The sequence below is a fragment of the Notolepis coatsorum genome (genome assembly GCF_963971535.1).
Source record: "Notolepis coatsorum genome assembly, chromosome: 8".
In the NCBI taxonomy this organism is placed as follows: Eukaryota; Metazoa; Chordata; class Actinopteri; order Aulopiformes; family Paralepididae; genus Notolepis; species Notolepis coatsorum.
The window spans coordinates 33,224,513-33,236,206 of NC_140172.1; the positions used below are offsets into that span (position 1 = coordinate 33,224,513).

Genomic DNA, 11,694 nt, shown 5'->3' on the forward strand with positions numbered 1-11,694 from the left:
GTTGAAGACCAACCACGGACATGTCCGTGGCAAGGTTGTTTTGGCTTTTATTCCATTGCAATAACCTACTTGATGTCACCGAGCGGCACTGCAGATCTACCCTCCTCTTCGAATTCTGGAAAGTGCATTACCGGCCAGATCCTCTTAGGGGCGCTGTCCCGATAATGCAGTGTGCCCTGTGGCAGAACGGTGCATTCTTTTTTTGACTTTCAATGTAGTTTCCAGTAGCTGGATTCTGGATGTGCAGCATAGTAGCTTGGAATACCTTTTGCGACGCCGAATTCACTATGCAGTAAAGGAATATATCATCAGCCAATGGACATCGATCTACCAGATGGCGATCGATAACTGAGAAATGCTCTGGGGGATCCAACCGGTAAGATCTTTTTCACGTAAATTACCTGCTGATCAGGGCTATGATAGCCATCCACCCGATCAGCGTATGTGGCTACTGAGGCTAATGCGGTTATTGGTAATCAATAATCAGAAATTACATCCCCCCCCCCCCTTTCATGCATTCATGGTGGACCATCATACCGATCATATGCAGTTTGAGTTTTAACTGTAGCTTCTGTATAGCCGAAATGCCATTGGATTTAATTTAACATTAGTAGCTTAGCGCCCTGTATCTCCTTCGAGGAAATATACTAGTCCAAATCCCTTATATTCAAGACGCTATAAAATGAGAACGTATTGATGAAAAAATTATTTCTTTAAGCCATTTTGAATGGACGGTTTATGGTGTCAATTGACAATGAGAATGGACACATAGCAATACTATAAAGCAGGGGTAGGCAACCCTAGGCACGCGTGCCTGCATAGGCACGCGGGGGCATTTGCATAGACACAGGGGGCAGCAGTAAAAATTGTTTAAAAAAATAAAATAAAAAATAAAAGTATATATATATTTTTTTTGCTCTGAAATATTATAGTGAAATATTTTGCACTGTTGTCGCATTTATCTTGTTGAAATTCTCCCACAGGTTCTTTTTACTACCACATATTTAATTGAGACCCTTTATTTGTTTATTATTTCAATTTAGCTGGAAATACATTGCTACATCATTCAGTAACATTTGCAGAGCCTTATAACAAAAACATTATTACGGTCACCATTGTGACCAGTGGGATTAATCAACACATTTTATTATTTATTTTTCTATTTCATTGAACATTGCACATGTTAAAAGCCATTTTTTTACTCAAAATGTGAGTATTACCAAGTCAACTTGTGTTCTTAAAACAATGACAATAAACATAGTTTTATTAGGTTGAAATAATGTGGTTGTGTACTTATTTTTCTGTTAACTTATTATGGATTGAAAACTGAAAACCTTAATGCACAGTAACTGAACTCAATATTTTTAAGTTTTTACAGTGTTTTTACAGTGTAGTCTTGCGATCAATCAAAACGTATTTACACGATATACCTCACATTCACCCTCCATTCACATCCTGGTGTTCTCCATTAGGCCTGTAGGTGGAGCTATGACAGCACACGTACAGTACACACACCGATGGTGTGTGATGTGTCCAAAAATGAATGGGCAAATGTGAGTGAAATGGTCGCACTGTATGCAGCTGTTTGTCTGCAGCTGTTTGTCTGCATTGCATCCCCCCCCCCCCCCCCCAACTCAGATTTAGGGTTGATACAACCATCATAATAATATTGTTAATAATAACAATAATGATGTAATAATGTAAAAATTATCATTAAAAATACCTGATTATGAGAAGAAAAAAATTACGATGCATGGAATATTGTTGAGGCACACTAGTTACAACTATATTTCAAACAGGCACTCCATGTCAAAAAGGTTGCTGACCCCTGCTATAAAGTATAGATTTAGCTCTACAAACAGCCCCACGGACTATGCAAGTCTATTATGAAATGCTGGCCGTCTAGAGTGATTTTAGAGGGATCCAAGTGGCCGCGAAAGTGTTAAGAGATATGAATGTGATTTGTGTGATGTCACAGTATGATGTCATAATAGAACATTCTAGGACATTTGTGATGTCACAGTATGATGTCATAATAGAACATTCTAGAACATTTGTGATGTCACAGTATGATGTCATATTCAAACATTCTAGAACATTTGTGATGTCACAGTATGATGTCAATCGAACATTCTAGAACATTTGTGTTCTATATATATTCAACAATTCTCGCAACATTTCCTGGCATTTTTTCAGACTACAACATGAATCCAGACTGGTTTCAAATGGTCAACCGAATGGTCAAAATGGTCCACCGAAGTCAAACACATGTGGGTAAAGCCCTATTTTTTATATTGTTTTTTGTCTATTTCAGACGTGTAACATCCATAACGCAAAAATGTAACATCCATAACGGCACTTTTTTGTGATTCATTCCTTGAGAGGAAATGCCAGGTTTTCCTGAATGTGCTTTTTGGGTACCTCAAACCCTTCCCTACAAAGTGATAGTAAACATGTTATTCTTTGAAAAAGATATTCACAGGGCGCCCAAGTGGTGAACCATGTAACGCGCTGCGTCGCGGCACGGCCGACCCGGGTTCGATTCCCGGACCCGGCGTCATTTGCTGAATGTCTTCCCCCCGCTCTGTCTCCCGTTCTTCCTCTCTCACTCTCTCTACTGGACTGCCCAGTAGTAAAAAGCGATAAACGCTAAAAAATAAATATTTAAAAAAAAGATATTCACAGTTTTCATCATGTGTTCAGTGAGTCCGAAAAGCAAGACATACTATTGCACAGAGAGAGAGAGATGCATACATGTATAGAGGAGATATATACAAGTGTGTATATATATTTGAACCATACTCCCACTACCAGCACATGTGATGTATCTGTGAGGCGATGCTGCCATGTGCTCGTCATGCAGTCTTGTTTTTTGGCAGGACAGACCTGGTACCACCTGCTTAGTCAAGCCTGGACCTGCGGTTGTGCTGGAAGTTTTTGCCTACAGAGCCAACATTATGCTTGCAGGTTCTGGGCTTCAGGGAGGAGATTCTGGGCGTCTGGAAAGATGCTCTCTCTTAGTGGAATGCAGGAGATAACAAGGGCTTGGTGTCGCTCACATAAATTCTGACTGTGCTTTCTCACAGGAAAAGTCCCCAGTGGAATAAAAAATAAGCTATAATTTCATTTGTTGTGTGGAGGAAGTGACAGTAGGAATATCATGGTACCAATGCCCCACCAATCACCACACTGCTTTTTGTAGCAAGAAATGTTGGATCCTTTGCTCATATATGATCATTAAAGTCACATTGACGATTTTCAATCTTCTATCGTTCTGAATCTATCGTTCTGTGGTGAGGACATGTGATAATCAGAAAAGTAACTCACCAACGTAATCTATGTCTCGAGAGCTAAGCCACATCGGCATTCGTCCGGGTCACGTCACAGAGAGAAGAGCAGACATCTAGCGAACTGCAGACACTATTTCCATTTCTTCTACTTTCCTCGAGTTGGGCCTCTACTACAGTTGAAAATAGTTGAGGAAATAGTGTCTGCAGTACGCTAGAGGTCTGCTCTTCTCTCAGTGACGTCAACCGGAGGAATTGATCAGGGTACCTGTATTTTCACATGTCGTCCTCACAACAGAATGATGGAATTAAGGTTGAAAATCTGTGAAGTGGTCCTTTAAGCTACTTATCATGAGCACTGTATTCTACACTCTGCTGAAGTTAATTCTCAACTATCATAATTTTCCAGTGAGTAAGATTTGTAGTAATAACACCTTTACGCAGACATTGCAGAGCTTCTTAGACTGCGTAAATTGCCACCACCAAATAGCCTATCAGTGGAAAGATAGGTTAATGTGTCGTTATATCAATTTGTGAAATCTATTTGTGGCCTCCTTTATATTGCAGTGGTAAATGGACTCCATTTATATAGCGCTTTTATCCAAAGCGCGATATGGAAATACTGAAAGCAGTGGGTTAACGTTGGGCTGCAGTTGTCTGGTGTACAATAATATAATGGCTCTGGCTTGGATTCCACCATCCATTATTCACAGATCAAATGGTGATGAACACAGACAGAATGGATCTGCAATCTCAAGACTCTTGCCATTCCCAGCAAAGCGACTGCACTTTGATTGAAAACTTTATTAACAGATTGCAGAATGGGTACAATACAGTATGGCTCAATATACACACAATTGTTAAGGGGATGCAGACCAGAGAAAGACTTTAGTCTTTCACACCACCAGATAGCATCAGCCTACGTTCTTTCCACACGTGTAGATAATCTAATATCCAATCTATAATTGTGTGATGTAGTCAAAAGAACCACTTCAATTACCACAGACTTTTTGTACTGTTGTCATTATATTTATTACGTTATTATGTCTTAGTTATTCTCAGTGTCAAGAGTTTATATCAAGAAAGGTCAAGGTGCAACTAGGAACATATTATTTACCATGGCTCAAGGTAAAACTACATGTTGACGGCTCATCTCCTACTTGTAAAGCAAAGTATGATCCTTTGATTGAATAACAAACAAAAAAGAAGAAGAACTAGTAGGCTAAGCTATATGCTATAGACAAATAAAGGCTAAGCCATGGTATTATTTAACTCGAATAGGGGGTTCAGGGATGCACATTTCACATTAGAGCGCGCAGCACATCTGATCATGAAAGGCCAAATCTGTCTTGGTTGTCTTTTGGGGGTTTACGACGTTGCCCCATTTGGATGATATGAGAAAGAAAAAAGAGACGGTAGAACTAAGCTTCCCACTCTCCAGGGCATTTACAACAAGTGGTGCATGGGCAAGGCTAAGAGAATTATCAAAGACTCGAGCCACCCAAACAACTGCCTCTTTGAACTGCTGCGGTCAGGCAAGTGATACAGGAGTCTCATGGCAAGCACAGAAAGACTCAGAAGAAGCTTCTATCCCAAGGCCATCAGGATGCTCAACGAACAATAACATTATGTAACAACCATCAAATGCACTCACAGCACACACATTCACATGCACACACTCACTTTAAACATACAACTCACTGCAGCACCCACTTTAACCACTTTAGTACTCCTAAGCACACTTTATATTTATCTGTAAAGAATTTGCACTACAACCCATACCTCGTTACACCTTACTGTAAATTATATTGTACCTAAATTGTACCTCATCCCACTTCTGCTTTGCACTATATAGTATGGTAACTCAGTTACTTCTACTCTACATAGAGCACTGTATATGTATATACTAAAAAAATTTGTCTACGTACTTGACTTCTATTTTATACTTGCTATACTTATTTTATTATCTATTTTGCCTAGCACAGTCTCTGGAGCTAAACAGAAAGAAGCTATTTGTATAAAAGTATTCTGTACTTCTGTATGACAAGACAACTAATAAAGAAACTTGAACTTGAAACTAAGCTAACCTAGATAACGTTAGCTTGATTGATTGAAAACTTTATTAACAGATTGCAGAATGGGTACAGTAAAGCTCAATACAATTGTTAAGGGGATGCAGACCAGAGAAAGACTTTCGTCTTGTTTACATCAGGATCCCCCATTTTCAATTCATCATAACATACATGACATACAGATAGACCGTACTGCTACATCTATACATTTATGACATATCAGATTTGCAAATACAGTACTGTTTGTGATACAAAAAAAATCACAGTAAACAGCAGACCAAAAAAACAGTGCCGGGTGGGACGTTAAAGCTAAGCCTGCTAGCCTAGCTATGTTGCTAAATACAATGGGAGAAGAAAAAAGGGAAAAAAAATACAACATTAGACAACAACAACAATATACCGTACGTGGAACCACAAAGCCAGAGCAAGCTTAATAACCACCAAGCTTGCTAGCTTCATCAGCCACTACACACCACCACAACAACACAACATGTCTGTTTGTCTGTCTCCTATCTTTGATCGCACTACTCACCAGTATCCTGGCGGAACTGCTTCAAGCTCGGTATGTCTATGAGATAAGGCGACAGGCTGGGATCCGACTGTCCGAGGCAGATGCTGGTGGCCCCGGGACCCCCTCCTCCTCCTCGGTGTTGTCCCCCCCGCGGGGAGAAGCACCTCTCCACGTAGCAGCTCACCTGGCCGCTGTACGGCCGCCAGTAGCCCAGGTCGTCCTGCCATTCCCACACCGCGACCATGGGCTGAGACTGTGAGGGTGTGGAGGCGGACACCGAGGGCCCGTTTGTTGTTGTTGTAGACCCGTTGATCATGTCGCACGACGACGAGCCTGAGGAAACGATCGCCATGTTCAGCCACAGCTAGTAGCGTTGTGTTGGCTAACAACAACAGTTAGCTTGGTTAGCTTAGCTAAAGCTAACGTTAGTCAACTGACTGTAGCTATATAGTACTAGGTTCATGGTTCAAAAAGAAGTCGCGAAGTCGGAACGAAATGACACCGTTTGTCCTCTTGTTGGTGTTCATACTTGTTGTCCTCCTTGTTAAGAGTGAATTGTTCAGTCTGACGTTGCTAAACAATGTCGCGTTTGTTTGTCCAACTGCTGGCGGAGCAGAGACGTTGTTCCAGAATGAAGAACCGCTTTGCGTTTCTCTCTCTGAAGCAGGAATTCCCTGACACCCGAGAGAGACGTCACTTCCGGGCTGGCGTCATCCAAAACCGTCAAAATAAAAGTCTCCATTGATTGAAAACTTTATTAACAGATTGCAGAATGGGTACAATACAGTAGTTTTCATCAGGGTCCCCCATTTTAAATTCATCATGACATATATTGATTGATTGATTGATTGATTGAAAAGTTTATTAACAGATTGCAGAATGGGTACAGTACAGTACATCTCAATACATACAATTGTTAAGGGGATGCAGACCAGAGAAAGACTTTCGTCTTGTTTCCACCAGGGTCCCCCATTTTCAATTCATCATAACATATATGACATACATGACATACAGATAGACAGTACTGCTACATCTATACATTTATGACATATCAGATTTGCAAATACAGTACTGTTTGTGATACAAAAGTGTCCAGAAAAGGAGTGTATATACATTTGGCGTAGAAACTGTACATTGGAGGAGGTTGGTGGGGTGGGGTTGGGTGGGTTGGGTGAGGGCTGTACATTGGAGGTGGGGGGGGGGGGGGTTGGGTAGGGGACAGACACTGTACATTGGAATATTGACAAAGCCTTACTTGGTCATTTACTGTACAACTAGGTTAGGACATTTGTAGGGGCCAGTTTCGAATTGCAGTCTCACGTAGGTGTTTTTTGAGAGTGTTTTTGAAGGTGGGTAGTGATTCACATTCCTTTACAGCTTTAGGCAGGGCGTTCCACATTGATGTGGCATAATTGCGAAACGTGTTTAGTCCCTTGTTTGAGCCGAATCTGGGTTTTACATGATTTGTGGAGCTCCCTCTGGTGTTGTGATCGTGGTATTCACTGACCTTTGGGAAGTATTTTGACATGTACATGGGTACCTTGGTCGCGTAGTGTATCTTGTAGACCAGGCCCATTGCAAGTTGCTGTACTCTGTCGTCTACTCTAAGCCATCCTAGGTTGTCAAAGTGGGCAGGGGTGAGGTGGGTTCTAGGAGTCAGGTCAAGTAGTAGTCTGACTAGCTTGTTTTGAGATGTTTGTAATTTGTTTTTTAGTGCCTTTGAGGTGCTTTGGTACCATGAGGTGCAAGCATAGTCGTAGTACCCTTGAATGAGTGCTCCTGCTAGAGTCTTCAGGGTATTCTTGTTTACCAGAGAGGAGATCCGGTACAAGAATCGCGTTCGTTGGTTGACTTTTTTTATTACATTGGATGCCATTTTGTCACAGGAAAGATTAGCCTCTAGGATGGAACCCAGGTAGGTAATTTCATCTTTCCTTGTGATAATATTGTCACCCACTGTAACCGAGAAGCCGTCGGTCTTGCTGAGTTTGTTATTTGAGCCGAAGAGAATGGACTCTGTTTTGCCCATGTGTAATGATAGTTTGTTGTCGGCGAGCCATATGCAGATTTTGCCTAGTTCCGAGCTGAGGGCTTTTTCAACCTGTAACTTGTTCTTGTCAGAGACCAGCAGGGCTGAGTCGTCCGCAAACAGGAACAAGTTGCAGTCACAAGCTGACGACATGTCATTTGCATAAATTAGGAATAGTAGCGGTCCTAGTATGCTTCCTTGTGGAACACCACAGCTCACTGTGAGGGGGGGGGATAGGGTACCGTTTACTTCCACCATCTGTTCCCTCCCCTCCAGGTAGGATTGTATCCAGCTCACTGATAAACTATCAAAACCAATTGCTTTTAGCTTGTCAATCAGAATGGTGTGATTGACAGTGTCGAAGGCCTTTTGTAGGTCCAGCATGACCATGCCGCAGTATTTGCCCGCGTCCACCTCTTGTTTGATGTGGTCGTTCAAGTAGAGAAGGCATGTGTCAGTGGAGTGGGATGTTCTGAAGCCAGATTGGAATTCGTAGATATGACATACAGATAGACAGTACTGCTACATCTATACATTTATGACATACCAGATTTACAATACAGTACTGTTTGTGATACAAAAAGAGTTTAAAAACAAGAGAGTATACATTTGACGAAGAAACTGTACATTGGAGGAAGTGGGGTGGGGGGGGATTGGGTAGGTGGGGGTGGGGGAACTGTACATTGGAGGTGGTTGGGTGGTTGATTGATTGATTGAAAACTTTATTAACAGATTGCAGAATGGGTACAGTACAGCTCAATACATACAATTGTTAAGGGGATGCAGACCAGAGAAAGACTTTCGTCTTGTTTACATCAGGGTGGGGGTGGGGGGGCGATGGATCCAAATATTGTTTATGGAGAAAATTAAGTTTATTTATACATGATATTGTTTCTTCGCTCGTATTATTAAACGGTATTTTCGGCAGCTAAATCAAACCAAAAAGTATTTAACGATTGTATTAGAAACGTTCTTTGATCAAACCCGCAAAACTATAGGGACACTATTGTCAAAGACAAAAGGTTAAAAAAAGTGACTGGGAAGGGAAACTGGCGACTGTCGTCATCTAGTGGTTTGAGTTCATAAAGATTCCAATCACCATTCATTTCCCCCATATGGATTTTTTTTATTGTTGATTAAACGTGAGGGAAAGTTTGAACTTGTCAATCAGACATTTTGCACTATACTATGGATAGAAAAGCCATAATTTTGCGGAGTCATTATTTATGACATTAAAATGCAATTGAACATCTCCAACCATTTGGTTTGCTCATTATTTAAAATAAAAATAAAATGTAATGCATTGATTTATCACTTACCTCTATGCATTCAACGAACAATTGCGTTTCAGTATCTTTTTATATACATATTTTTCTAATGAGGATTTGTCATTTATTGACCATTCATAGTGGAAAAACGAATAACAACGTATAATGATGCTTTTAGTGATTGAAACGTTACATTAAATTAGTGTTTACAAATGTGGAGTTTGGAAAGTCCATTGCATATTGAATCACAGCTCATTGTACATTCTGGCCACAGGATGATGCTGTTGGGCAAGAGAGTAGCCTACTCACTTGAGAGTATAGAGATGACAAAAACACTACGAAATCATATCAACACTACGAAATCAACATCAAGAAGTTAGTCCAACATTATTAGAATGAGTCACATGTGAGAGGGGGAAAATATAAATATAAATTATATATATTGTGTGGCAGACCGGCTGGCGTGGTACTGGAGGGCCGCTATTATGTCTCGGCCAAGATACTGGGGCATATGCCCATATTAGGAAGTCCGAGGAGACTCCCCGATGCTGCGCACCTACATGAGGGGTGGTGGAAATAACAAAAATTGATAAATGAATGTGTAACCGATTAAACCTGTGCCAGGCGCGCACGGGACAGGTGAGCTCAATCAAAGTGCAATTAAGCGTGATAGAAAAGGGAAACAGAGAGAAGGAATCATTCCGATCTGGTGACCGATCTGGTGACCGCTCAATACACCCCAGACTCAGGGATGTATATATATATATATATATATATATATATATATATATATATATATATATATATATATATATATATATATATATATATATATATTAGAGAGAGAGGGGAAACATTTTAAGGTTCATATGAGCGATTCGATTTCTAAGGATGTTAACCGACACAAAGTCTAGATTGACCCCACAGTCATGCACACACACTGAAGGAATGTTCTACTAGCTTTCAGGAACAGTGCTGTGAGAAAAACCACAATGAAAGAGCAGATGAGAGACAGAAAAGCAAACAGAACGGCCAGACGAGGCAAATAGTAGTAGGGTATGGTTACCATGGTCACAGAGTAAGAAGACAAGAAGCTGCAGGTATGTATCCCAAGATCTTAACCAACCAATCAAACATGAGCACCACCCACTGCTCTCTATTTGGGAATGTACCCTCATCTGCAGGTGATTATATACTTTAGTGGATGTTTATGACTTGGCTCCACCTCCCTAATTTAGAAGGGCTCACTCTGTGAGTCCCATGCATCTGTGAACCAACCAGGGGTGTGTGTGTGTGTGGGGGGGGGGGGGGGGGGGGGGGGGGTGACCTGAGGGAAGCAACAGTTGTGATTGGAGTTTCAAGAAAAGAGGGCAGGGTTTGAGATAGGTCAATTGTGGAATTGGTTACCCAGGGCCTGTAGCTGGGGGAAAGCTACCAGAGGGTCTGGACTGAAAGATTGAAAGTGTTTACTATTGTTAACAGAATTGGCTATGGGGCGACAATAATATGAACAAGAGGCATGGTTTCTATCTTTGGCCTTGCTCTGCTGGCAGCGGTTTATTCATTCACATTGATTCATAACACAGCAGCTCATGTGATCTCCTCTCCGGGAGAGGCAGATGTGGGGAAGAAGAAAGAGAAGGAGAGAACCAAGGCTTATATACTCCCAACCTGGCGTAGACAGTAGAAGCTCCGCCTATAGCGCCCTCCAGTGGACACAGATATATATATGCAGTCATGGGAGCAGTAGAGGACAGTTACAGTTAGTTACAACCATACATACAACCTCTAGATTCAACAACTATGTGCGTATAGTGCGTATGAGTCACAACTGGGGAGGGGAGGGAGGCCCAGAGACACATTTGGAGGGGGGCTTCCCACCCTCCAGAACATTTACAACAAGCGGTGCAGGGGGAAGGCTAAGAGAATTATTAAGGACTCGAGCCACCCGAACAACTGCCTCTTTGAACTGCTGCGGTCAGGCAAGCGATACCGGAGTCTTAAGGCGAGCACAGAAAGACTCAGAAGAAGCTTCTATCCCCAGGCCATCAGGCTGCTAAACGAACAATAACACTATGCAACAACCATCAAATGCACACAGCACACACACCCACACGCACACACTCACTTAAACCACACAAACACACTTTATATTTACTGATTTAAGGATTTGCACTACAACTCGTACAACCACTGTAAATTGTACCTACATTGCACCTCATCCCATTTCTGCCTTGCACTATATAGTATTGTATTAGTACACTGCACAGTATTGTATATTATATGGTAACTCAGTTACGTCTATTCTGCATCGAACATTGTACATATGTCTATACTGAACACTGTGACCTCATTTTTTTTTACTTCTAATTTACATGCTATACTATGTTATTTTATTTCATACTTATCTTGTCTTGCACAGTCTCTGGAGCGTAACAGTAAGAAGCATTTTGTATAAAAGTTTTCTGTACTTCTGTATGACAACTATTAAAGAAACTTGAAACTTGAACTTGAACATTGTGCACAG

The 11,694-nt window shown here is 41.3% G+C and overlaps 1 protein-coding gene across 2 annotated transcripts in view; it reads right to left on the reverse strand.

The window, feature by feature from the left end:
- Positions 1–6,485, reverse strand: part of dtx2 (deltex 2, E3 ubiquitin ligase) — a 51,093-nt gene extending 44,608 nt beyond the window's left edge. For both annotated transcript variants that reach the window (XM_084320269.1, XM_084320268.1), the window contains exon 1: positions 5,892–6,485. In XM_084320269.1, the coding sequence (XP_084176395.1) occupies positions 5,892–6,222 (331 nt within the window). In that variant the 5' untranslated portion in view covers positions 6,223–6,485. The remainder of the gene's footprint in view (positions 1–5,891) is intronic.
- Between the last annotated feature and the right edge of the window lie 5,209 nt (positions 6,486–11,694).